The sequence below is a fragment of the Cydia splendana genome, chromosome 2, assembly GCF_910591565.1.
Source record: "Cydia splendana chromosome 2, ilCydSple1.2, whole genome shotgun sequence".
NCBI classification, from domain to species: domain Eukaryota; kingdom Metazoa; phylum Arthropoda; class Insecta; order Lepidoptera; family Tortricidae; genus Cydia; species Cydia splendana.
In genome coordinates, this window is record NC_085961.1 from 20,097,636 (window position 1) to 20,124,531 (window position 26,896).

General features: G+C 38.0%; 1 protein-coding gene and 1 long non-coding RNA gene across 10 annotated transcripts in view; both read right to left on the reverse strand.

The window, feature by feature from the left end:
• LOC134805523 (uncharacterized) overlaps positions 1–26,896 on the reverse strand; it is a 275,031-nt gene that overhangs the window by 132,806 nt on the left and 115,329 nt on the right. The gene's annotated exons all lie outside the window — the stretch shown is intronic.
• The window catches only part of LOC134805234 (protein held out wings), a 79,956-nt gene that overhangs the window by 7,367 nt on the left and 45,693 nt on the right, over positions 1–26,896 (reverse strand). For 3 of the 9 annotated variants that reach the window (XR_010146260.1, XM_063778544.1, XM_063778586.1), the window contains exons 2-6: positions 18,386–18,519; positions 2,464–2,592; positions 1,634–1,774; positions 1,257–1,377; positions 87–434 (exon numbers count right to left, since the gene is read on the reverse strand). Coding sequence is in view for 8 of the 9 variants with exons in the window: in XM_063778544.1 (XP_063634614.1) it covers positions 87–434; positions 1,257–1,377; positions 1,634–1,774; positions 2,464–2,592; positions 18,386–18,519 (873 nt within the window). In the remaining variant the exon portion in view is untranslated. The remainder of the gene's footprint in view (positions 1–86; positions 435–1,256; positions 1,378–1,633; positions 1,775–2,463; positions 2,593–18,385; positions 18,520–26,896) is intronic. The other 6 variants (XM_063778574.1, XM_063778564.1, XM_063778557.1 and 3 more) reach the window with 6 other exon arrangements.

Sequence of the window (26,896 nt, forward strand, 5' to 3'; positions counted from 1 at the left end):
ACATTTAAATCGATTTGCTTACCTATTTAAATGTCATTAAACAAGACTAGTGTTCAAGTAAAGAGATCAACGGGCGAACAACCCACCCGTATGGTCAGTAGTGGCGTACTCCGCAGCGAGTAACGGGTTGGCGGCGGCGGCGGTGAGGGCCGCGTAGTTAGCGTAGTCGGCGTAGGGGGACGCGTAGATGAGCTGATGCGCCGGTTCACCCGGAGATAGCAGGCCGGCCGCGGCACCTGCGCCGGTGCCGTTGAGCAGGCCAGCCTGGCCGCCGTGGCCCGCGGACATCCTCGGGGACAGAATCAGGGGGGCCCCGAGCGGAGCCTGCGTGCGTAGGGCGACACCGCCCACGCCACCGCCTGGCGCCAACAGTCGTTGCGTCTCGGCCGCGGCGGCGGCAACGCGACGCCATTCCTCGTCCGCTGTGGAGTCACCTTCATTGTATCAATGCTAAGATACGTCGCTTTACGTATGTTAGTAACTTTACACCGGTTAGTCAAATTAACCAAATGGTTAGGATACAATTACAGTAACCTTCCTTGTTACATTCGTTTAATACCTATTCCTACGGCTTGTTGATAAAAATATAGAAAATTAGACTTGGAAAGCAGCCAAATTATGTGTAAACAAGACGTACTCGTAAGGTAATATATTGATGAAAAACTTCAAACTATCTTGACATTGATCTTAAAATTGAAACAGCCCAGTTAATGGAACAATCAAAACATGCTACAAATCACTTAAGTTGTCTTGCCCAGATAGTTAACGATTCATAAATTAAGACAATTTATGGTCATGTGTTAAACCATTAATAAAAACAAAGCCATTGAAGGGTGATAAAAATCGTGAAATAATATTACAGCCATGACAAACAGAAAATCCCCAAACACATAAACAGTGAATTCAATGGTCATCTGATCGTGAAAAGAATGCAGTTATAATACTTAATAACCCATTTAGTCAATCACATTAAAGCAAACTTGAGAAACAGTGTGATTCTATATCAAACACTTCAGCAGGTCTCGCACCAACATAAAAGACACAATACAAATAAAATTCTAGGTACTTGAAAATTACATGAACAGAGTTTGAAACCCGTTTTTTTGTTAGTATTTTTGACGGATTCCGTTAAGAAGCTGCAATAAAAGAAAATCGCCAGTTTACTTAATTTTATGATGCAATCATGGATAGACATAAATGCCGCTTGATAACAGAATCCCGGATTAGTTAGTGACAAAACATAAATGCGACCATACTTATGAGGCACTGACCGTTGACAGGCACGACGGCTTTCGCGCTGGAGTCGCGGTAGGTGCCGTTGATGATGGCCAATTCCATTAACTGACGTTTCTTCAATTCGTCTTCGCCGTCCGCTTGCTGTAAATAAAGATGTTCATTTTCAATTTATGTAGTGCTGCTGCAATTCTACATACTTATTTTACGTTCTTAATCAACCTAGCTACACAAATCAGTAATAATAGATACCCGTATATTTATTTACCTCTCAGAATTCATCTTACAACTGAATTCCGAATCTGAAAACGAAGATCCAAGAGTTTCATCTGATTACGGTGCACCTAACCGATTCGTATTTTAAATTACAGAGTAAAAGTAGTTCAATAAAGGTACTTACGGGAATAAGTAGACGCTTAACCTCCTCGACGGCCCTGGCGAGCTTCAGCTTGGCCCTGTTCTCGGTGTCCTCCACCGTCAGCAGCACGTGCAGATCGTCTGCCAGGTGCTCCCAGTTGGGCTTACCCCTGTTCGCGTCCTCCTGAAATTTTTACCAAATGCAATGAAGAACACAAAACTCCACAAATCACAAAACCACCACCACACTCCATAGGCTCGATATCGGCCTAACAAAAACGACCATGAAGATTTAAATTTAGAATCTAAAAAGCTAAGTCAGTAGATCCGATATAGTTTCGCTAGTATTCGAGAGGTTAAAATCGTCAGTCAGCAGTCTCCTGGTGTTAAAGATGTAATTTGCTCAAATAGAGCTATATAATCAAACTACACAACGGGATTCCCGGGTCCCGTTGTGTAGTTTGATAATGTTTAATAATCGTGAAAGTTTAAATTAGAGCTATATAGTTTCTTACCAGATTTTATGAAGGGAAGGGAAGGGATACATCTCTTCATAAATCTGGTAAAATATACAAACTATATTCTTAAAAAAGATAAACCAGTAGTAATAGAAATTCAGTTTTTCAAAAACCTTGCAATATAAATAAATAGATGAAATGATCACCAGCGTCGTTACTTTGTTTGCACTGAAACTATTACAAGAGTTTGACATGTTAGCTGTGTTTCTCTCAATTTCATGTTATACTCGTTATATTTAAGTAAATTGTAACCTGATCCTCCATTAGGGCTGCATGAAAAACAAAAGTAATTTGTGTAGGCGTAGGTATATAAGTAGAGTAGATATTATGCTATAAGACTGAATGATTAGCTTACAGTAATGCTCACCTTCTTCTTGTCTCTCATGGATCCCTTGCCTCTGACCATGATTTTGCAGCCTGTCTCCTGTTCTAGCTGCTTGGCTGTCATACCTCTGGGCCCCAGAATCCTTCCCACGAAGTTGAACTGTAACAAAATAAAAAGACGATTCATGAATACTTGTTTCAGTTCTTGGACATTTTTATATACATCCAGAGAGGTATTTCTTTATTGAAGTCATGCGCCAATCGCGAGATAAAGAGTTAATAATGTCAGACAGCAAAAATGTAGGTAAAGTCATAGTAGATATTTGAAAAGCTGTTATGAAATAAAATATACGTAAATTGTATTTCAACACCATTTTATTCGATCAATTATTAGTCATAGATAATTTTACATCTTAGCTCTGAGACACCCCAGTACAAGTACTGCTATTAGCCGTAGGACTAATTACGCGCTTCGCTACGCACACATCGTTTCCTGTGTGCCTACGCCGCAGACGTACGTTCACATGTACACTAATTTAACCTCAATTCCTTAGCTTCAAAGCGTCGGCCAGTAAGGTATATGAACTGTGAACCAGTATCACTCTGCAGTACGTTTGCACTAAGAAAATGGACCAACCCGCTTGGCACCTCGCCAGAACACACATCGGTATTTCACAATTTTTCTTAAAGATTCAACTACGTTAATTACTAAATGCTAGTTAAATTAAATGTGAAGCGTAAAATTGAATACTTGTCAAACTAACTAATTACCTGTGACAGCATAAAAATTGCTAACGGATGCTTTGAAAACTTGCACATATTTTGAAACATTGAATCCCGAAAAAGGTCGGCAGTCTTTTGTGATCATAGATCTGATTACCCGTGAAGTATATCTAGACGTTATTAGGTTGATTAGCTATTGTATCAATGCAACTGATGAAATATGAGACACGGAAACAGTCTTGGGACATTCAGTACCCATCGCGGTCGGGCAACCGTGACGTTCGATGACGGGCCACCAATCGTAAATCAATGGGAAAACAAACGAACCGAAGTTTGGCATATTGATTTGCATCTAATGAATCTGATCAAACCACAGTTTATCATAAATTAACATCTACATGCTATATAGATCTTGGCTTTGACGGATTAGAAATCGCATCACATACAAACATTACAAACTGTAACTTGCATTATATATTTTAGCGACTTGCTGTCAACCGTCGACATTGCTTTTATAATTAGTGCTGCACTAAAGTCCTGATTCCAAATTAAGCAGTAGCTACAAATTGCGAACTTGAGTATCTATATAATACACTATGGTTTACGTTAGAGTTGGAAAGAGTTAATTAGTAGGTATCATGTTTTTAAGGACCTTTGCATACCATAAAAGATAGGTAGAAAGAAAAATACACAAATTACAAGTTAAGTTACAAGTAATGTAGAACTCGCACACATAAATAGCAATTTATTTTGTAAAACTCCAGTTTATATTATCGCGGTTTCCAGCGCATAAAATCCTAGCTGTAATCGTAATAGTTATATTAAAGCGGAGGGCTTGACTGCTTAGCGGTACACCGCAAAACGGCCTGCGGGAGAAGACTTCCTCTTTGCATGTCAACTATTATTATACCCCCTTGTAAATAATGATGAACACTAAAAGCTCTATTTAATAGCATACTAACAGCACGCCACAGCGTATCTGTAGGTATGAGTATTTAGAGCTATATTTTATCCTGACATATCAAAATAATGGTCTAATATTTTTTTATTTAAAGTATTTTTGTATCTTTTCATATAGTAGCTCACTGACTACACAGACACCGCAATCGCATTATGAAGCGTTTACAAAGAGCACAAGGTCACTACAGATTTGTACAATTTTACTTGTAAAATGCTACGAATCCAGCAGCAAAATAGAGTTGTATTCTACCTACACTATTTTATACTATAATAACCCAAGAACATCCCTGAAGCTTAATATTTATAAATATTTTTTAAAGTGGTCCTGATGTGGTCGCAACTGAAATAAGCAGTCGCTCTGCGTTACTAAATCTGTATGGATTGACTTATTTGCTCCGTCTAGTAGTTGAGGTGGTCTGTTAGTCTAGCTCTGTCCATGTCATTAAGTTAAATAGGTACCCATCAGCGTACAATGCATTTCACAATCCTGTGCGAACCGTCGCCACTCGCCGGACATGTCACGCCGTTTTGAAACTCGCGCGCCAGTTGGCTTCGCGCCCGCGCTCGCATATCCCGTCATTTCAGGAAAAGCATCTTACTAACATCTCCGGCTGCTTGCGCAGCATTTTTTAAACTCGTGTTTTAGAAGTCCAGACTTTATAGTGACATAATGTAAACGTGCCAAAAGTCTTATTTTCATAGGAATTTAAGGTTAATGTGCAGAGTTAGCTTGATCTGACTCTGTATCTTCATCTTAATTATATTATAACATCGATTCGATCGTATAGCTCAAGACATTTTAGTTACTTAATCTACTCAACAAATTACTTGGTAAGAGTATTTTGTCATAACATTCAATAACGTTTATAAATAAAACGGAAACCTCACGGCATTTAAACTAAATTTGTGTCTCGATTGGTATTCCGGTAAAAATTTCAGACGTTTAATAATGTCCCACATTTAACTGTTACCCTCTACGTCTGAGGCAATATTTTATCTGGAATTAGAGGAAACTGTGGTCGTGACGTAATTTCGGAAGCCCGAAAACGAGCGAGCGACGACAGCTCTACGGCGTCGATTAGTCGCAGTCGCTAACCCAAGAAAAATAACGGGTCCATCTCTTTTCTTCGAAAGCGAATACAATATTTGACTGTTTTTTTCAACAATCCGTAAACTTCAAATTTATGCAAACTATAATTGTGTCTTCACAACTGACGAAGTTTAGTTTTTCCCTTCACTTCATAAGTTCATGTGTACAGCGCCACTTGCACCATCCCACTAACGCCGGGATTAACCGGGTAGACCCTTAACCCAGTGTCAAATTATACTGGTAACCATGGTAACTCCAGGTTTAACCGGTTAAGCCCGGGTTACTGGAATGGAGCAAGTGGCCCTAAAGATTCTTAATTCTGAACTTACATAGATTTTATTTTGAAAAAGTATTCAAACGTTATGGAAATGTAGATTCGCGTAATCATAGCTAGGTATGCCTTGTGTAAACAGTTTGTAAAAACAGTGCCTTTATAAACGTCAAGCTTGTCGTAAGTATCAAATAGTTTATTTTCATGAATTTCATGATGTATAAAGGTATAAAATAATAACCACGGGCAGTTTAAAATTATAAATTTATATTTAGGTAGGTATTTGCATCTTTGAACTGTTGCAGCTTAATATAGAGAAAGTAATTATGGGATGCATGCTCGTATCTATCTCGAGGCCTAAGGCATCTGGTATAATTTATCGCATGAAAACAACGTCCACTACGTAGGTACTACAAAATTTAATTTAATTCCGAACTTAATTGGGTTCAGTTAAGTAAATTAATATTTCAGCATGAAAATATTAGGTCAAATCATTTATTTACTCAGCAGTTACGCCATGTTCCCCGATGAAATCCCAACGATTCTCAATGTAAATCTGACGATGAACAGGTATCTTTAAATAATTATAATAGAAAATCTTTCTGAATGTATTTCGGTATTCTGTTCTGTAATGTGTTAAGTAACATACCAACTTCTGGACACAAGTCATTACAACGAATATAATGAAATAAACAATATAATAAGCTATTTTTACTCGACAAATGTATTGTTGTATCAATTTGATACCGTCACTAAATCTGGGTTAACGATACAAAACGAGTTGCGAAGATTGTCATTGGCATGAATATAGAAATTGCATTGCGCGGGCAAAATGCAGCCGTAACGCCTATCAAAAAGCCAAAGCCTTTCTCCCACGAACTACTTAATGATGACTTTTTGGTATCCTCGTGTTATACGGGTTCATCCAGTTATTGAATTCAATAACTTTTTTTAAGAACTAGCCAGTAAAATCAGAGATCGGCAAACATTTGTTTGATTGAAACGAAGATTAAAAATGGAAACGTTACCTACTCATATCAACTTTGCTACGAATTAAATCATGAGCTTACCAATTAGATTGAAATCGATTCATATGATTTTTAGTGACAATCAATCATGATTTGAAAAAGTGATTATATTATTCAAGCGGATGAGTTATTTAAAATTACGATTTAGTTGATTAAATCATATTTAGAATAAGGTTCGTTTTACCGTAGTTAATTCAGATAAAATTCATTAATATGTAGTATAAACCTTGTAAGTACACTTGAAAAAGATTAACTAATCAGAGATGTAGTTGATTTGCGATTATTTAGTTTCAATCCGTACTGTTGATAACGATTTATTTTCGAATAAATATGTTGATTGAATTTCATTTTGATTTCATCATGCATATTTTTGGTCAAATCACCATCTGCCACTCTGAATAAAATCATGCAGCCGATATGTTTGCTAATAGCTATTAAGGTGCGACACTGTATGATATAAACTACATATATAACAAAAGCACAGATCATTACTGGCTAACAATACAAATGCTGCAAATTTTATTGTCACTGTCAGCCACGGCGCGTGGCGAGAAGCCATCTAGTAAGCTGTGCCCGTTATCATTACGACCACCACTACCAATCAAGGTCCGAACAGGCAGTCCCCAACAACGGCAAAGGCAGTCGGATCTATTCGTTGGATGTTCTGTTACAAACGAATAGAACATCCTACCTTTAGGTTTTAAAGCACAAAATTGTGCTTACGCTAGACAGCAATCGCGACATTTCATATGTTCGACCATAGAGCAAGTATTACACTAATGTGGCTATTTTAACTGTTGCATTGTATGAATAAATAAAAATTATGTGGCATAGACCATGCGCATTGATGATACCGTACCGAGGTAAGTACATCCAATTTTGCACACTCGCTGACGTTTCATGCATTTGGGGTGCATGAATCTACAAGCAAACTTGGTACCGAGTTATTTTGATTTGATAGATACTTAATTACGCGTTGGCGTGTAATGCTTTTGTACTTATTTACGTAATCGAGTATGAAATTAGTATGAAACCTTCAATGCCTGCAAGAGCTATTTGAGCTCTCAACAATGCGTTCTTTAGGTAAGTACTACTTGCTAAGCGTTTCAGTCGTTGAGATTTAATTCGCACCTTATATGCACGATCTTCTTGCACTTCCACAAAAGACCACAAATCAGTAGGACTAATCCTAGTAATACTACTTGCTTATTACACGTCTTGGCTATTACTTAATAAATACAAAGTGAACTATTGACCGAGGCTGGCAATCACAAGTCATTAATACCAGATAGTTGCCAATCCCACATTGTGACTGATGGGTTAATACCTACATAATTGTCGTACAGCGATTGGTCACGACGAGATATCGTTGCTGCCTCCGGCGGTATGACGGTTTCAGAATGCACGACGAAGCTTCCTTGATCAAGGGTTTCGATTGCCGACTAGGTTTGTACTCTTAATATACTTATACACCCTGTGAGTAATGAGTGGGTAATTATTACCTACTGGCTTTTATCATTTTATGATCTTTACGACAAAAATGGCACCCGTATATATTTACGAAACGAATTTATGGTTGAAATTATTACATTTTTAGTTTTATTTGGGATATTTAGAATTATTTTTGTCGAATGACTACCAAAGGACACGAACAATATGGTATTTTTCGTAAGAAGCGGTAAAATGTCAGTTTTTGTTATCATACCTATATGATCAAATCCTGTACCGTAGAGTTTCGTATCTTTGCCTGCGCTACCTATTTTCGCCTAGTTTGACATAAGTTGCCATTAACAAAATGTTTCTAATCTAAGCCTTACATAAAACTGCTAAATACAAAGTATTTTTTACGGGTGTCAACATTCTTCGAACAATCTGCGGCTAACTTCACACAGTTGACCTTTATTGAGGTTTTTTCGTGACACCGACGACACGTTTTTTTGAACCAGTGTTTTAACTTCAGTTTTAAACGGTGATTTGGACCCGGTAAAGATAAACTCTTTACATGATTATATCCTATAACTATCTCTTTTTCATATGAAACTATTATTTAATGGCTAGCTTACGTTTAGATGTCACAATTGGATAAAACATTGGTGAGGGTACTTTGCGTCCATCTTGTTGCCAAATTTCGCCTACCCCTAGGGTTGACAAATTTATTGTACCACATTCATTGGTGGATGACATTACTTGTTTCCAAATTTAAATATTATCTTATGTTTGGTTATTTTAGTTTACGCTATATGCAAATGTTTATTTCTACTCTTACTGATGTTGAGTAGGTACCAAATAGGTATTTTTATGTCTCACTTTGTTTAAATAAGGTTGATTTGCTGTCAATTACGATAATAACAACAATTTTGCAACAATTATACAGTTTTGTTAATAATAATATTTTTTTAACTTATAAAATAAATAAATATTAGGGGACATCTTACACAGATCAAACCTAGCCCCAAACTAAGCAAAGCTTGTACTATGGGTACTAGGCGACGATAAACATACTTGTATAGATAAATACATACTTATATACATAGAAAACAACCATGACTCAGGAACAAATATTAGTGTTCATCACACAAATAAATGCCCTTACTGGGATTCGAACCCAGGACCATCGGCTTAGCAGACAGGGTCACTATCCACTAGACCAGACCGGTCGTCAAACCATTATAAACCATTACTCCCCTTTATTTGGCATGTTGGTTAATTTTTGACAGCCCTAGCTTCATTATAGAAAATGTATGAAAACAACTTCAGACTGTTACCAAACTTCGCCTACTACCCCGTTTTTTAAAAATATGCCTAGTCTGGTGTAATTAAGGTTCATAGTATATTAGCACATTCCAAGGAGATACGACTTAACATGTGTAAGTCACAGAAAAGTAAGTATTAGCGGCAAGGCATGCCATAGGCGAAGATTGGGAAAAATACCCAAACATCGCCTATTGCCTTTGGGGCCATTTATTATCAACTTAACCAATGAAATTCTAAGTTTTAGTGGTGTATACTGATAGTCGGGAGTACTAAAAAACATTTTTTCGTCTTAACGGATTAAAATGCTTTCAAATTTGAGAGATTTTTGGGTAAAGTGTCAAAATCCAGGTGAAGATACGAAACTCTACGGTATATCACACCTAAATAATGTCACAGAACCATGTCGGTAACCGTTCCCGGTGCATATTTATATGCCTGCGGCTCGTTTTAAACCGTTTTCTCCCCGCTAGTAAAACCCATAACGGCGGAGAGACAAAAGACAATTTATATCATAAACAAACAACCAATAAGATCAAATCGGGCTCACCATAATAGGCGCCAAGTTAACAATGTAAACGGTAACTTGCAGTTTATTATGCATTATTTTATAGCAGTAAATCATTTTTACTAATGACTTAACAAGCTGCGCCTGAGAATTAGTCACGATCGATCTCATGTTATTTTGACTTACTAATAAACTATAATATTTATAATAATTTCATACATCAAAGACGGTTTAGAATAGTAGGTAGGTAGGTACCTACGTAGTTAACGTATGTAAAAAATCAATACCGAGGGTTTGGTATACACAGCTTGGAATTTAAGTAGTGGTTAGGTATTTGGAACTACTAGTATAAGTACCTACCTACCCCAAGCTTTGACTCCGAATATTTAATTATGTATAATCGGCATCATCGTGATTGTTGGAACAATAGTTAACTTATTTGTATTTGTAGGTCCAGAGCGCAGTATGGGTTTGCGTGTACTGATTTTATATATCGAGGAAGCAAAATGCGGATTGTGATTTTGTAGTACGTTTGTTTAAGCTGCTGAGTAGACAGGTTAACTATATATCTATAAGTAGGTACATATATTTTTCAACCTAGCTTTAAAATGACCCTGCATGGCCAACAGATCAACGCGACTGTAATAAATAATTTAACTGTTAATTAGTTATTAGTCATTATAGGTGTGTCATCACGAAGCGTTTTAAATATTCAATTAATTAGTAATAATAATAATAAATACATTCTTTATTTCAGGCCAATTTGCCCATAAATTGTTAGTTATGTACAGACTTACATTACTAGTGTTAGTAGATCTTAACCTAGGTCTCACATATTTTAAATAATAGCCTCATTTGGGGTCCTGGTACACGGGACGATGAGCAGACGCCCAGTGACTAAGAAACGGACAGTCCCATCTCTCCGCTATATCTACCAGCAAGCTATTGGTGCTACCCCGCAGGCGATACATTTGAGAGGCGATCCTTTTCCTCATTATGGCATGAAAATCGTCCATTCGTGCTTGCGCAAACATGCCTGACGCACTGCAAAAGCGTGGTAGCCCCAACAGCATCCTGAAGCAGTTATTGAACTGGACACGCAGAGCACTGTAAGCGCGCTTCGTATAATTGATCCACAGGCTGCACGTGTAGAATGATTGGCAATACGACATGAACAATGTTTTCTTGACCTCCACTGTACAACGCGCAAACCTGCGAATCAACATATTAGCTCTTACTGCCAGTGCCCTGCGTTCCCTTTCAACATCCGCATCGTCCTTTAGAGTCTCGGTAATTACATGTCCCAGGTATTTAAAACTGGACACTCTGTTCAAGGCAACACCGCCGAGTGTCACCGGCTCAACTATAGGTAGGGTCTTATTACCAGCTCGAAAGATGAGTATCTCGCTTTTTTTAATATTATAGATGAGCCCGTGAGACTCCGCATACGTGTCACACACCTTTAACAATTTATTCATAGCACTGATCGACGGGCTCAACAGCACCATGTCGTCGGCGTAACTTATGTTGTTTACCATTTTGCCACCGATCGAGCAGCCGGCCATAATAGGAAATACATCGGTAGACTAATATACAAATATTGCAAATTAATTAACAACTGTACAGGTCCAGACCGCGCGAGGCTTTTGGCGGTCGGAGCCCGGGAAGCCGGTTACTGGCTACATGCCCATCCTTCGCCCAATACTGGTACTTTCTTGGATCCGGCCTCCCTTAGACTGGCGACTGGTTTGCGACTCATCATGTGTGTAGGTTTCGGTGTGTACGCCACACATATGCTCTTGTGGCACGGACGTGGACCGACTGGGACACCACGGATTATCTTGTCAAAAAAGTGCAGGCCGTTTTTCGAGACATGCGTCGCTTAATGACATAGTCCGTCGGTCTCTTGCCACCATCAATGTGCCTGCTCTTCTTGAGCCGACTGGCATTATCAGAGATGATGGCAAGAGGCCCGATGGAGTGTCCTTAGTTCCTTGGAGCTTGGGACGGATTTTGGTGTGGGATGCTACCTGCGTAGACACACTGGCACCGTCCCACCTCCAACGGACTACTAAAAGCGGGCGGAGCGGCGGAAAGCGCCGAAATTCTAAAACGTAACAAATATAAGAGCCTCGGTAGAGAGTACTATTTTGTACCATTTGGAGTTGAAACTCTAGGTCCATGGGGTCCCAGCGCGCATAAGTTGTTCGCAGAAATCGCGAAGCGTCTGGTTGACGTAACTGGTGACCGAAGAGCTGGCGGCTACCTCGCACAACGTATCAGCATTGCGATACAGCGAGGAAATGCCGCCAGCATCCTTGGTACAATGCCTCAAGGGCCTATTTTAGATTTAAGCTAGTTATTAATTTCGTTTAGTAGTACCACTGTATATATATTGTATGTAAATAAATGATTTTTACCATTTAATAAATACATAATACATCAAATGCCAGTTATATGTAGCTACAATATGGAAATAAAATAGTAGATGGATGATACAAAATATGATACATCCAAAATATGATCTCCATTTGAATGGATGGATCATATTTTGTATCATAAATTGATTAGTAATGATTTTCTCACTTCGAAATAGGTATAATTATACGAGTTGTTTGTCTTTGTAGCATGTGGTCGGGCTGCTAATACCCTATGGTACTTAAGACAAAATTACTTCACCCAAAAATTTTGTGACTATTGTCAACAAGTAGGTACCTAAATGCCGCACCCGAGAAACGAGTAAAAGACGCAAGATACAAAAGTGGAAACAGGGAGCCAACGAGAGCAGCGGTGCCCGTGACCCGTGACCACGCTGCGGAGCATGACCAATCCGATCGACCTCATTGCCGCCGGGCCAATTGCACTTATCACCGTTGATGTAGGTGATACATTATACTGAATAGTATCCTTGTTTCTAGACCGAGTTTTGTCACTGTTGAGTGAGTACAAAAGTTGGTACCTATGTTAAATAAAGATTAGGTAAAAGGTTTAAATACTTAAAGCAACAGACAGATATTTCTACTGATTTTCAACAACAGTTCTCAAATTGTTTTTTTTTTAATAACTGTTTGTCACCTCAGGGCTCATGGCTAAAACCACGAAGATCTTTGATCGTTTGATATATTTAATTATATACCTATCTATGTACATATTTTTTTCCTCTGTATTTCTTTTGCATATTCTAACGCTAGAGGAGCGAATAGCCAAAATGTCGAAGAGGTACGCAGTTACAGGACCTCTCTATTTCAAATAAATTTGGAAAATTCTTATTTAAATTTTAAAGTAGGTATACCTACTGCCAGATTGGTGCCATTTGTTGCCAGTACATTTCTGCCAACCCAATGACTGCCAACTGCCAACTACATAGACGACGTTTAATACTTGTAGGTACTCGTAAATAACAACCAACACTTTTATAAACTTCCTGAGTCTAGATGCAGGAAGATCTAAACGCAATGTAGATTTCTGTGGCAGCCGTAAACGTAAGTGCGAGTTTCCTTAGTGCACCGTGCAATGAGCAGTAGTAGAATACATACGTTAGTTTTAGGTAGCTGAAAGTGTTTAATGTTTGAAACACATTTGCGAGCTTTTACCGATGTTTGCACTCGCGAATGATAAACCGCATACCGTCTGCTGATATGTTTTATGAAAACAAGAATATCATATAAACATTCTAGGTATTCGATATCGAAAATCACTACAGGAATTATTAATTTATACTTGACATGCATCGTTTTTGAATAAATATTTAGCATTTAAAGAAAATGTAGAAAACAAACATAGGTCCCTGTTATCCAGATTGCCGATCTCAACAATCGTTTTAAACGATTCGTTTATTTTATTTGCAACATACAAATATGGCAAAGTATACTGACAATAATTATCTTTCTTTCCCGTCGTAATATTAAACTCATAAACATGCATTTAAACAAAATAATGACCAATAATTAGACAAAGCGGTTATTCGTTTATTGCTTCTTGCGATGACGGACAATTTTCATTATTCTTCGGCATTGCTTACAAGGAATCAGCTAGCACCGTAGGTTCGCGCATGCTGGCAGGTTTCTCATGATGGCCAGCAAAAAGTCGAAGTAACGGGCCCACCGATATGGTCGGATTTAATAAAGCGCCTTTCCCTATAAGGGGAGACGCAGTTTCCGCGCGGGGACACGCGCTACCTACATCGATATCGACAATCATATTAAGTGTGTGTGTATGTGTGTATTGTAGGCGTCGAGCATGATGACGTGAACAAGCGCGTACAGCAATAAATTCGAAATTTTATGAGAATGTTGCTTAATAGCCGATTACTAAAAGGTATTTAAGATGCCTATATCACAAAAATATTACGATACTGCAAGATGATATCTCCATTAGAATATCTGCTGAAGATGTGCCTTATTTTTTATGTGGGAGATTTGTACATTCTGCAATCCTGATGCTGATACAATGTGAATTTTCACCCAAATACTTGGTTAATATCAAATGATAATAAACACAGAAGCTAAAAGAAAACTTGGGTTTACTTCGGTAAATTGAAATTTAAAAGGGTCATTACATTAATTTTATACCTAAGATGCCTATATCACAAAGCGCCACTTGCACCATCCCACTAACCCGAACCGGTTAGACCGTTTACATAATGTCAAATTGTACTGGTAACCATGGTAACTTCAGGCTTAACCGGTTAACCCCGGGTTAGTGGAATGCTGCAAGTGGCCCTAAAAGTTAGGGCCACTTGTAATAACTTATTTAAATATATTTCATAAATAAATTTCAAACCATTACTTGAAGACATTTGAATTGTTTAAAAACGATGTAGATTTGAAATTGCATCGATATTAACATTATTGCAGTTTACTTTGCCTTGACTAGTTACCAGTGAAGCAAGTCCTGGAAACCAGGTCCCGTCAAGGCGATACAACTATGATTGAGCGTAGCTGCGTTCCGTCGTGTGTGCCCTGCATTACATTCACTACGTCGGCGTCGGCAGTAGACGAAATCGTAGGTTCCGCATTAAACCTTTTTAAGAGTTACTGGCAGTGTCTTAAACATTGAGATAAGAGCTCCCGCGATGTGATTTTAGTTAGTCTAAATGTAGTGCACGAATCATTAACATGAAACTGATGTTACGGTTTGGAATTTGTTTCCGAAAACTGAACACAAACGTGTGCGCGGCCGAGTATAAAAGCGTTAACTACCTATAAAGAGGAACGTTAAAGTCACAAAACTAAAAACATTTTCGAGATATTACTCATTGGAAGCAAGGTTTCAAAACTATTGTTTCTACGATATTTGTATGTGTTCAACATACGAAACAAATTTTCTTCGGTCTATTTCCGTGGACGAAAATGTTTACAGTTCAGTTTTTGCGACTAGGATAAGGTGAATCATGTTTTGGGGCAATTTTACAAAATGTCGATCAGGCTAAAAACAAGTAGTTTATTTTGAGAGCTTTATATTAAGCTGTTTAGTTTAGAGGACATAAAATGTTAAACGAATGTCATCGCTTATTTTGTAAATAAGCACTGAGAGGCCTGCCAACTAGACTCGCGACATCCACATCGTTAAGACCGATTCCATCATGATTTCAGTACGTGACCGATGTCTCGTACGGCCCTTTTGATCGACAATCAATATCATTCAACGTTCAATTTATCTTAAGATTTACGTTCACATTGTTAAATTCCTGACAATTATCTAGATGATCTACGAGATTATGGAATCAATAGTGACAGGTATAATACACATAGCGGATTTAGTTTAATTTTACAAAGAACCGCTGTGTTAATAGTTTACTCCATCGTATACACGTTTGAATTCATTGCATAAATTACTTACTATACTTATAAACCAGTACATATATACAGAGTGACTACAAAATAACTGCATTCCCGTTGCCAGGGAGGTTTTGGAATTATACTGAGCAACTTTTACTATGGGACCAACCCCAAATTCGCGAAAAAAAATTTTACGGTTTCATACATTTTTGCTAGTCTATTTTCTTTAATTTTAATTAATTAAAAATTAAAAGGCGAATTGCTATTACAAGATCTGCCATGGAGAAGTTGAAGAGGATATGGCAGGACAGAAATATCACCAAAGCCACCAAAGTCCAATTAATGCGGTCTCTCGTATTCCCTATATTACTGTATGGTGCTGAGACATGGACAGTGAAGGAGCCAGAGAGACAAAGAATCGACGCACTCGAAATGTGGTGTTGGAGACGAATGCTGCGAGTATCTTGGACACAACACCGTACAAACGTCTCCATACTTGAAGAACTTAAGGTGAAAGAGAGGCTCTCAGCTACGGTCAGAGCGCGTATCCTCAGATACTTCGGACATGTGACGCGACGTGGAGAGCAGGCCATGGAGAGACTTGTTGTCCAGGGACGGGTCAATGGCTGTAGGTCAAGAGGACGTTCCCCAATGCGTTGGACGGATCAGATAAAAGCCCTTACCAACACCCCACTTAACACATGTGCCAGAGAAGCATCTGCCAGGGAGAACTGGCGTAGAATCGTTCGTCGTTCAACGTGACCACGACTGCTCTGTCAAGAGTAATTCGACGGAGAAGAAGTCTAGTTTCGTCATTTATTATTTTATTATTTATTATTTATATTTATATTTTTTTTTTCGTCATTTCGGGGATGGTCCCTTAATAAAATTGCCCGCCCTGGCAACGGAATGCAGTTATTTTTTAGCCACCGTGTATATATTATTTTGGTAGAATTTGACTTTACTAGAACTAGAATTTCCAAAATATAATTAAGCTAAGAACAATTTAAATTAATGAGGAACAGCTTAATATCCATAGGTACATAGTCTTCTCTTAGACCTTTGTAGTTAGTCGAAGCTTGTGGACCTAAGTGATTGCTCCAAAGTGAGTAAAGACTCGAAACTTAAATATGGCACAAAATATACTATTTATAACGTTTGTTCACTTAATTTCTATAAATCATCGACATTGTTAGTACCAATACTAAGAACCGCCAAAGGATGTAATTGTCCCTGGTTCTCACCGCCATTAGCCATTCTCAGCCATGGTAACAAGAAACCATTACGTCGATCACGATTACCTCATGTGTGTGTATTTCTAGAAAATAGGTACTTCTCCTGTAATTTGAATTTTTGTGAAATCTTTACTGATGCATGCAATACTGTGCAATGTCCTTACTTTATTATGATTCGTATGTCTTTTCCGTATCTCGGGCAAAGGTCCGCGACCCAGTCCCGGACCTTGGGAGGTGTGCGTGTGGGCCGAAGCCAACAGCGCAGAGTCCCTTTTAAGACAAATTAATCTAAAAGCAAGATTATTGACATGATTTGTATATTATAGTGAAAGGATACGGAATTTTCCTTTCGAAAGTATTCAAGTTAATAATTAAAAAAGTATCGTGATACAAAAAACATAAAATATATACACATATTGTATTTACCATGCAACGTAGTTAAAATTTACATATTGGACATATTTTTACATATGTGCCTCTGGCACTACAACATCATCGTTATAGTTAATCCCTAGAATAAGAAGTAATTTAATTCAATAGTAACATGAACATGTGTCATCCGGTTCAACGAACTCTGAACACCGAATAAAGGTTTGTAGAAACGTGCTTTGCAAATGAGCCTGGAACGGTATGATGCGAATGAATGGACAACACACAATCATGGATGTCGGCCGAGTAGTCTGTGTGGCAGGGGACAACATATTTACTCTTGATAAAGATAGTATTGGACGTGTTTCACCAAACAAAAAACCGTTAAAGATTAAAATATGCTCTTGAATAAGCTTTCACAAGAACTTACGCATTAGAAACGGGAATCTATAACATATTCGCTTCGAAGCAATAGCGGGGCAGCCCTGACATCAGTCACCAAATGTAGCAAGTTGACTACCTTGTGTCGACATGCAGGTATGACTATCGCACTTAATTCTAGTAAGCCGTCGAAAGTCAAAACAATCTTTGCTATATACAAAATTAAAAATGTTGAGACAAATTTTACCGATAACCGTTTTTGGAATGCCTGCCCTAAAGCAGTCTTAATAGGTTTCATACTCGGAGCCACTCTTGTTAACAACAGGAATGAATAACAATATCTCATTTAATCTGTCCGAGACAAATTTATAGTACTAGAGGAATTTGTTAGCAACAATATTAAGACCGAACCGTATCCAGTTCTGTTTGATTTACGTTTAACTAGTACTAAAGTTATTAATTTGTTTCGACTAAAACATGGCTTTCATCATGCACAAACAGTTACTATAATCGCGGCTACAAGCTTTAGTCTAGTACTAACTGAAAATGAGTGAATATTTATGTAACATTAAGGGATTTTTATTTTCTAAAAAACAACTGAGATCTTTAAGTTACATCGGTATCACTTAAGTGTTGATCAGTGTAAAAGTAAATGCTTAGCTATATATGGCATAAAACTAGCGGCACGTTTAACCTACCGCACCTCCATTAACTTTCCACAGATACAGTTTTAATTGGACTTTCTCGAAAAACCAAGTGATATTATTTATTGTTATTGATATTTAGTATATGAAAAGTCTTTGATTTTATTTGAACGAATATTATACAAACTATTAGGTAATAAGTACTACACTTACATCTGGGTGTTCTTTGACCGGCACATATACTTTTTCTGTGAGTGTTGTGACCATTCCTTCTGCTTCTGGTAGAATAAGTGGTTCCTTCTTAACGCCATTTATTTGGAATAGACTCGCTCGTACTTTTGCTATTTCTGAAACAAAAATAATACAAAACACTGATTTAAACTTTCACGAATATTAAACATTATCAAACTGCACAACGGGACTTAATCGCGTATTTAAGTTTTAAGATTTACCTCCGACGTTTCGAGGACGGCGTTGTCCCCGTGGTCTCGGAGAAACTCGCGCGGCTAGAAGATGTTGATGTCAACTTGAGCCAGTCTTCTCCGAGACCACGGGGACAACGCCGTCCTCGAAACGTCGGAGGTAAATCTTAAAACTTAAATACGCGATTAAGTCCCGTTGTGCAGTTTGATAATAAAAATAATACAGCTATAGTATCGCGAATACTCCCGCTGTGCCTTCCTAAATTTCGTATAATAGATAAATGCCATTTAGGTCTGATAATTTTAGAACGTTTAGAACTAACGTTTGCTGTTTGCTGGTCTCGTGATGTTTATGTGGCGCGGAGAATTTAGTTTTACGAGACCTTATTACAAATCTAGGAATGCTAATACAACGTTTCCAATTATTATATTTATAGCAAATAGCTACGTAAAATAATCCATTTAAACTACAGTGAAACCTGGGTAATTGAAATCTCAAGGGACGAGCAGTTTTGTGTCAATTAACCATGCAACTATGTAATTAAAAACCCCATTTAAACTACATATTACTTAAAAGCCCAACTGTAGTTGCCTAATTACGACTATCTATGCGTTTGCGTATGAAAGTTTAAACGCTTTTTAAAGCTGGGTTTACCCAGGAATGGATATAGGCTAGGACCGTTCATTAGGTACATGCATAGTTAACTTTCAAGGTACCTACCTAAAGTATGACGACATTGTTATCATCATAAGGACCGCCCCTTTAACTTGATCAAGCCTTTGATCAGTCATCATGACATCATGTAATCAATGGACCAATGGGTGAACCTCATAATTATATTACACACTGCGATTCGCTGCTACAAATAACCTACGGTAATGCAATTGCTATAAAACATCATATCTAATCTATTGTTGAGAATTGAGATCCGCCTATTAACTAACCTAGCAGAATCTCCCTAAAGCCTTAGGTAGGTACATTCCTATTTTCAGAAAAAAAAAAGTATTTTCCCAAAATTTACACGATGAGAATTTAGAAAGAAATTGATAATTAAAGTAAGGTACGTACTTAAGTTAATATCTTAACTTTAAGTAGTGACCTCAATCATATATCTTATCTTTAAAAAATCTGTGTAAAGAGCTTCCTTAGTTTGTAACCGTAAAGTATTCAACGTTATCGCCCTTACCCGATAAGAATATCATGAGTCATCAGATGATTTCCGGCGTCCGAATAAAGAACGCCATATGCTTTTGCGATGTGCATAAAAAGTGTGTCAAATCTTGACACTCGCACAATGAGTGCGAGTAAATTGCATGTTGCTTTGCTTGTAGTTTTATTTTGGTACAGCAGAATTCGTGCTTATAACGGTATGATCTGAATGTAAGCGTTATAGCGAAATACTTAAAAGAGATTGCTATGGATCGGTTTTCGATCGTCGTTTATAAATACAAAATGAACTGATTTTTCTACTACAATGTTGAATCATTATTATACCTACAATCAATAATTTATTTGACATTATAAGTAAATACCTTCAGATTTCAAACAAAAATAGCGTATTTAAAAAGTAGTATATGTATTCAAGAAATTAAATATACATCGGTCTAGTAATACCTCTAATATCGAAAATGGTTTTGCTAATTTGTTAACTGTCTCATTGGTTATTTTTATTTTCTGATTTCCTCATGTATACAAGCAGGCATATAAAGATTCAAGATAAAAGACTGTATGGTAACCTTCTTCGTAAGTGCACATTGTAGCGTATATTTCCAGCCGTTACGACTGAAAACAAAACTCAGCTTTTGATAATTACGTGAAACCGGTTAGCATGCCACCTATGTTACTTTGTACATCCGATTCTCAGATAAGAGGCGTATGTCCAGCGCAGCGCGCGACAATGCGCCGCTTTCACACCATATAAGGGTCACGCCGGGTAGACAAGCCTTAACCCGTACGGCGACGTGTGATCGCCAACGGATTATATATTTAATTGCCACCCTCTCACGCATATAAATACATGCTTTTAGTTTCAAAGGGTTTATGACTTTTTCCAATACGTATCTTACGTAATGTGGCTTTAATGCAAAGTACTAGCAGAAGTGTGGTGTTCAATATATACGAGTATAACTCTGCTTGACTATTTTAATAATAATTAATACATCTTCTCTAACATTAAGTTGCCCAAATTAGCTCTGAGCTATGTATGTTTGACGGCCCGCCATCGCCACTAATATATCAAATGACGCAAGTAAGTACATTACTGCGCGATATTTAAAAAATTAATCATAAAACTCATCAAACTCGTTTAGGCACTTATCAAGTTCGATACAATAGATCAAACAATTATCGACAACAAAATCAATTTGACTCTGGCTGAATCACCTGATGGTCTACATAGCGAGGTCAGAGCATGTTAACAAAACTTTTCAAACTTGTCACAGAGTTGACGGGTGTCGAAACACTTGTAATGGACGTTCGAACAATACAGCTTTGTGTAGTAAATGAGGCTTCCAAACAAAAACAAAGGCTGAATTTAATAGGCTGGGTTTTGACGCAGGTGATATTGAGGGCTGTCCGTCTGTCACTTCTCGTATACATTTTTGGTTTGATTAATGTAGTCTCACTTGACGGGACCAGTTCAAGTCAGAAAGGTTGTCACCTCTGAGACTAGGAAACTTGCGCAAGCATTTGAAGTGCTGATGCTTGATGGGATAATGATTTATTTACTTTAGCCAACCACGCAGTTATTGCAGTGTTTATTATAAACAACGTATAAGGAGTACGAGTGGGGTTGGCCTGTTGCTGTATTGAAATTGCCACAGTAAATATGTGGTTTTACTGCAAATACAGTCGATTCTCAGTAGTGCGTTAAATAAAAGTATATATTATTATATCTACATGTAGGTAATTATCAATTAATGGATAATTTAACCGCTTCAACCTAATATCCTTTGAAATCAAATACCGTCTAACTGTTCTAAGAGGCACTTGTTACCAACCATGTCAGCCAATGTTGTTACTGCCTCAGATTACTACAACCGCAGCCTCGTCCATTGGTATTGGTAATTTGAAGCTATTAAAACACTATTATTAATACGAGTAGAAAATACTACTACTTACTAGGAGAACTTTATAATACAGAATACATCATCACTATCACTATCACTACACCTTATAAAACGTTCCCCGCCGCGTCTGTCTGTGTGTTTGTATGTTTGTTCGCGATAAACTCAAAAACTACTGAACGGAATTTCATGCGGTTTTCACCTATCAATAGAGTGATTCCTGAGGAAGGTTTAGGTGTATAATTCGTCAACCCGTGCGAAGGGCGGGTCGCTAGTTAATATTTATAAAGCTCGCTCCGTTAAAGGTACAAGACCTTTAATTGAAAGAAAGTTTTGCTTAGATTTTATCATACCATCTATATTTAAATAACATTAACAAAGTACAATTCCTCCCCGGAGTGCGCGTATGCTTTCTGGTTACAGATAATGCAATCTCCATTGTCACCATCCACAATGGCAGCCTGCGAGTCGCCTCTTTGCATCCGTAATCCCGACTCCCTCGTTCTATTATGTACGCTAATAAATGTAGCCAGTCGCTTTTAAGGCATATGATACCATCGGCACGCGGAATTGAAACCTTTGACTTACGTGATTGGATTTTTACGTCCAACTTAACGCCTACGCTTGCTTCATGATCCCCATTAAAATACTTTTATGGTCCACTGGCAAACTTCAGTGCAGTGAAATAACAGATTCATCCTTGCCCCTCCAACAAACCCACGCTTTAACTTGATATTTGTTATTCTAAACCGTTCACATAATTATATACCTACTCTAAAAAGGGATAGAAAAAATCATTGTTAGTTACAAAATGGATTTACTGACGCCGAAAGTAACTACCAGATGATTTGGAAAACTGCTCTCATTAATCAATCTGTAAATCATGTTAATTATTTTACTGCATTTCTAGTTCCAATGACTTCACCGACACGTTGTTGATTGCATATACAAGTAGCATAGACTCGGTGTCAAAATCACTTTCATTCTTAGTGCTACTCTATGGAAACTGCTATTTTTTCCACGACAACCATAACTAATGTTTGCGGATGTAAGTGTTCGGTGCATCGTAATAACAAAGTGAAGTTGTCGGTCGTAGTGTCTAGACGGAGAAATTACAGTGGGACGTTTTAATTAGCGTCGACAGCAAGTGGTGCATGCTTTACGTAGTTAGGGCCACGGTCTTATCAAGATGATGTTTTCAATTATTCGTGGAAATTAGTCCGCAAAAGCACTGCAGCGCTGCGTATGATTTATATAAATCACATACACTCATTTACAGAAATATCCGATATTGACGACTACCTTCCTTGCATCTTCGTCGACTATTCAATCTTTCAACATTATCATCACCATCAGACGGGCTTGATATTAAGTGGATTTATCTAAAAAAAACGTTCTCAGAGATTGTAATGTCACCAGATGACCAGACTCATGTACCTATGCCAAAAAATATGAGATCAAACGAACAGTACAAAAAGAAGGCTAAAATTAATTATGAGCATTGAATGGAGTCATATGTAATTGGAATGGAGGTTTCTCTCGATTAATGAAATACAGAAAAATATAGTTACGTAAAGTCGTATTTGTGTAATAGTTCAAAGATTCTAGTTAAATGTGATAATGGCAAAATTGGGATAGTGTGAGCGCAGTTTTCTCACGCGAAGCAGCCATGCGCGTACGCCGCTACGGTTAGTTTGCGCCTTCCTCGGCTGCCCCGGCGAAACACAGATCGCGCACGCTATCACGGCCATTAATTACTAATTTTAACAGAAATTACATCAGTTATACAATCAATGGAATGTGTTATTTCGCTTAGATACCAACTTCCAGTGTTATCTACCTTTCTATCCATTCGGTTCGGTTGTCCACAACGAAAACTAACATTAGCAGTACACCTCTGCCATAAGTATGGACAAGGAGGGAACAGTGACTCGGAAAAAATAGTCCGGTACAGTGGCTACTCAACATAATTCCAATATTAGAGAGGCTACTTGCTTCCCAGCTAATACAACAGAAACATTCAGTAATCGAACAAATTCAAATGGACAAGCAATGGTTATTCTAACACGTAAGGGCAAATTGTATAGCGATATTTGGGCCACTGAGCCACTGTTCTCGCCTTAACCCTACGTACCAAACTAAGTAGCAAACAAATAGGCAGGTACCTAAGAATAATTAAATTAAAGAATAAAGGTTAACAAATTACCGGATCACTTCAGGCATAAATCAAAACACATTGTTAGATTAATGTTGGATGAATAACAATAAAGTACAAATTGTATGCATCACACTTGAAATGATGAATGAAGGCTAGATAATCAAGCCGACATACGTCAGGGTGCCGGAACGGTAGTGAAAGATACTTGCCATCGATATGGTCGCCGTTGTACTTGTTTCATGGCGTTTTGTTTTTAAGAAAAACGTGTACAATTCGCGCACTAAAGCAATATGAGTACAACCTCAAGATTTTAAAGCTATCAACTTACCTTGAGGATTACTAGAATTAAGGCGAATACAGATACATGATTCTATGAACTGTGAGTTATTATTAATTTATTAAATAAACTCATTTCTCCATAATTTAAGTACTTACCTCGAGATGCCAACTTTAATAGAAGAGACTTCCTGTCCCGCAACGGATGAGCTGAGTATGTGTACGTACTACATGAATTTTATACACAGATCAGTTTCAGTTGTCAGTATCCAACTTCAAAGACATGACGTTACAATTTTGACTTATGAATAGTACAACAGCAAAAGCTACCCGAAGCGGTCGATGCAACAGTGACACGAGATTGATTGAAGTACTAAGACGTTCGCGTGGGCTTATTGTTAGTCTCCTGCATTCATAGAACGGTGACGAAATTTGCATTAACGATGACTCAAATATGAATGAATAAGTATATTATTATCCTCGTATAAGTCCCGACATAAGTAATGCAAATAGACGCAGGCATGTCAATGTATTTGCGGCTGATATGGGTTATGGCTGAAGTTTCTCAAAAGGAAACCAGTTTCAAAATGTCAGAGCAGGTTGGCCTATCCGTTGTGATTGAAATGCTTTTATCGTGATATCTTAATATATGCAAAGTCAAAGGGCGGGCTGATTATGTGTACAAAATACTGATGATACGGTATACTGATAAATTGTATGATATTTGAGAAAATTACTGTGTTAGCTTTGTGCGCTTCATCGATGAATAATTTCGACTAACGATATACGATATAGATAAGACCGACTAAGAAGCGACTGATTTTATCGTAGGTAATTCAAACGCAAGTGTCATATTCAAGTTTAGCGTTAATATTTATGAACGACAGTTCTCTGCCAACGAGTAGTGTGAAAGAAAACATGGGAAGTTGTTTATTCGTTGCAGTAGTTTGGTTAAGAAATTGTCCGGTTTCGTTTCGCAGAGGCGAACGCACTTAAACAGTTTACCTGTCTGTGTATTGATATAAGGCAAATAAGTACACGGAAGTAAAAAGTAAACGATAAATTAGAATCTTCAATTGGAGTTAGCAGTATGTTGCTGTCCTTAATGCTACATTAGAAATACATAACAAAGATTGAAAAATATGTTTCGATAGATTGCACATCTTTAATTTTTAGGGTTCCGTACCCAAAGGGTAAAACGGGACCCTATTACTAAGACTTCGCTGTCCGTCCGTCCGTCTGTCTGTCCGTCCGTCCGTCCGTCTGTCACCAGGCTGTATCTCACGAACCGTGATAGCTAGACAGTTGAAATTTTCACAGATGATGTATTTCTGTTGCCGCTATAACAACAAATACTAAAAACAGAATAAAATAAAGATTTAAGTGGGGCTCCCATACAATTACAAACGTGATTTTTGACCGAAGTTAAGCAACGTCGGGCGGGGTCAGTACTTGGATGGGTGACCGTTTTTTTTTTGCCGTTTTTTGCATTATGGTACGGAACCCTTTGTGCGCGAACCCGACTCGCACTTGCCCGGTTTTTTTTTTTTTTTAACATGACTTACACTGTTTGGCCGCGCCTGGGGCCAGTTACAGTTTGTGGTGTGAGTGGGATCAGTGTTGCGGCCTGAAGGGCCGCGACACTGCCAAGTATGAAAGGAGCGAGAAAGAGACAGAAGGAGTAAAAAGATGATGGAAGAGAATAGAGGATCGAGTTGCACATCTTTAAGAGCCCGTTTTGCACTCTATATAGCCCGCGCACACATCAGAGAGCTGTCTAGAATTCTGCGTTCCTTCTAACTATAACGCACATAGGAGGAGGCTGTGAACCGCCGTTAATACAAAAATAAAAAAACAGGACAATTGCGGGACGGACCGCGGGTTCCGTAAAAATAAAACTTTCTTTTTTTTTAGATTTTTCCCGGTACTTGTAGGTAGTGGAAGGTGTAAGACCATATTACTTGTCATTTTTCATAGTTCTAGGTTAGCGGGAAGTACCCTCTAAATTTTGATTCCCTTTGTCGAAATATAAGTTTTCTGCGGCAAAAACTGCCGTATCTTTTTTTAAAGGTAACTTAGAAGATTGTTTTTTTTTTTTACGTAGACCTGAATATATGGTTTTAATTTCAACTCGAAATCTCTACGTGTTCCCGAGATAAAGGCTCTTGACAGACAGACAGACGGACGGACGGACGGACAACAAAGTGATCATATAAAGGTTCCGTTTTTTCGTTTTGAGGTACGGAACCATAAAAATATCGAACTAGTCAGAAAAAGGCCTGTATGATTTTGTCATAATGACTACAAAGTCATTATACCTAATGACATCAATGACAAAATCATACAGGTCTTTTTACAAGAATTGGGGCAAGAAAGCTGAAGCTTGGCTGGAAATACAACAGTAAAAACAAAATAATTTAAATACATTTATATTAGACCATCCATCATTTTTTATTAATCTTAGCTCGTTGGACTGAAATAACGGATAGGAATGGGACGCCAGATTTTGCACGCCACTCTGTTTGCGTTAGAACGCTTTCGTATATCAAGCGGTCAGCGGTCAGCAGAACGCGACGCTCCAGACCGCTCTCTGTGTCAGCGAGCTCTAACTCCTTGTTACCCCTTTATACGAGTAATAAGACATTACCTTTAGAATGCATACAGACATTGTCAATAACTTTCTAGCGACGGTCATAAGACTTAGAACGTCTTTTCTTTATTGTCAGTTTCAAAAGAGAAAACACCGTTGAAGTGCAATTTCAAGTTAGCTAGTCAAGAGACAGTACGCGAACATGGGTAGCG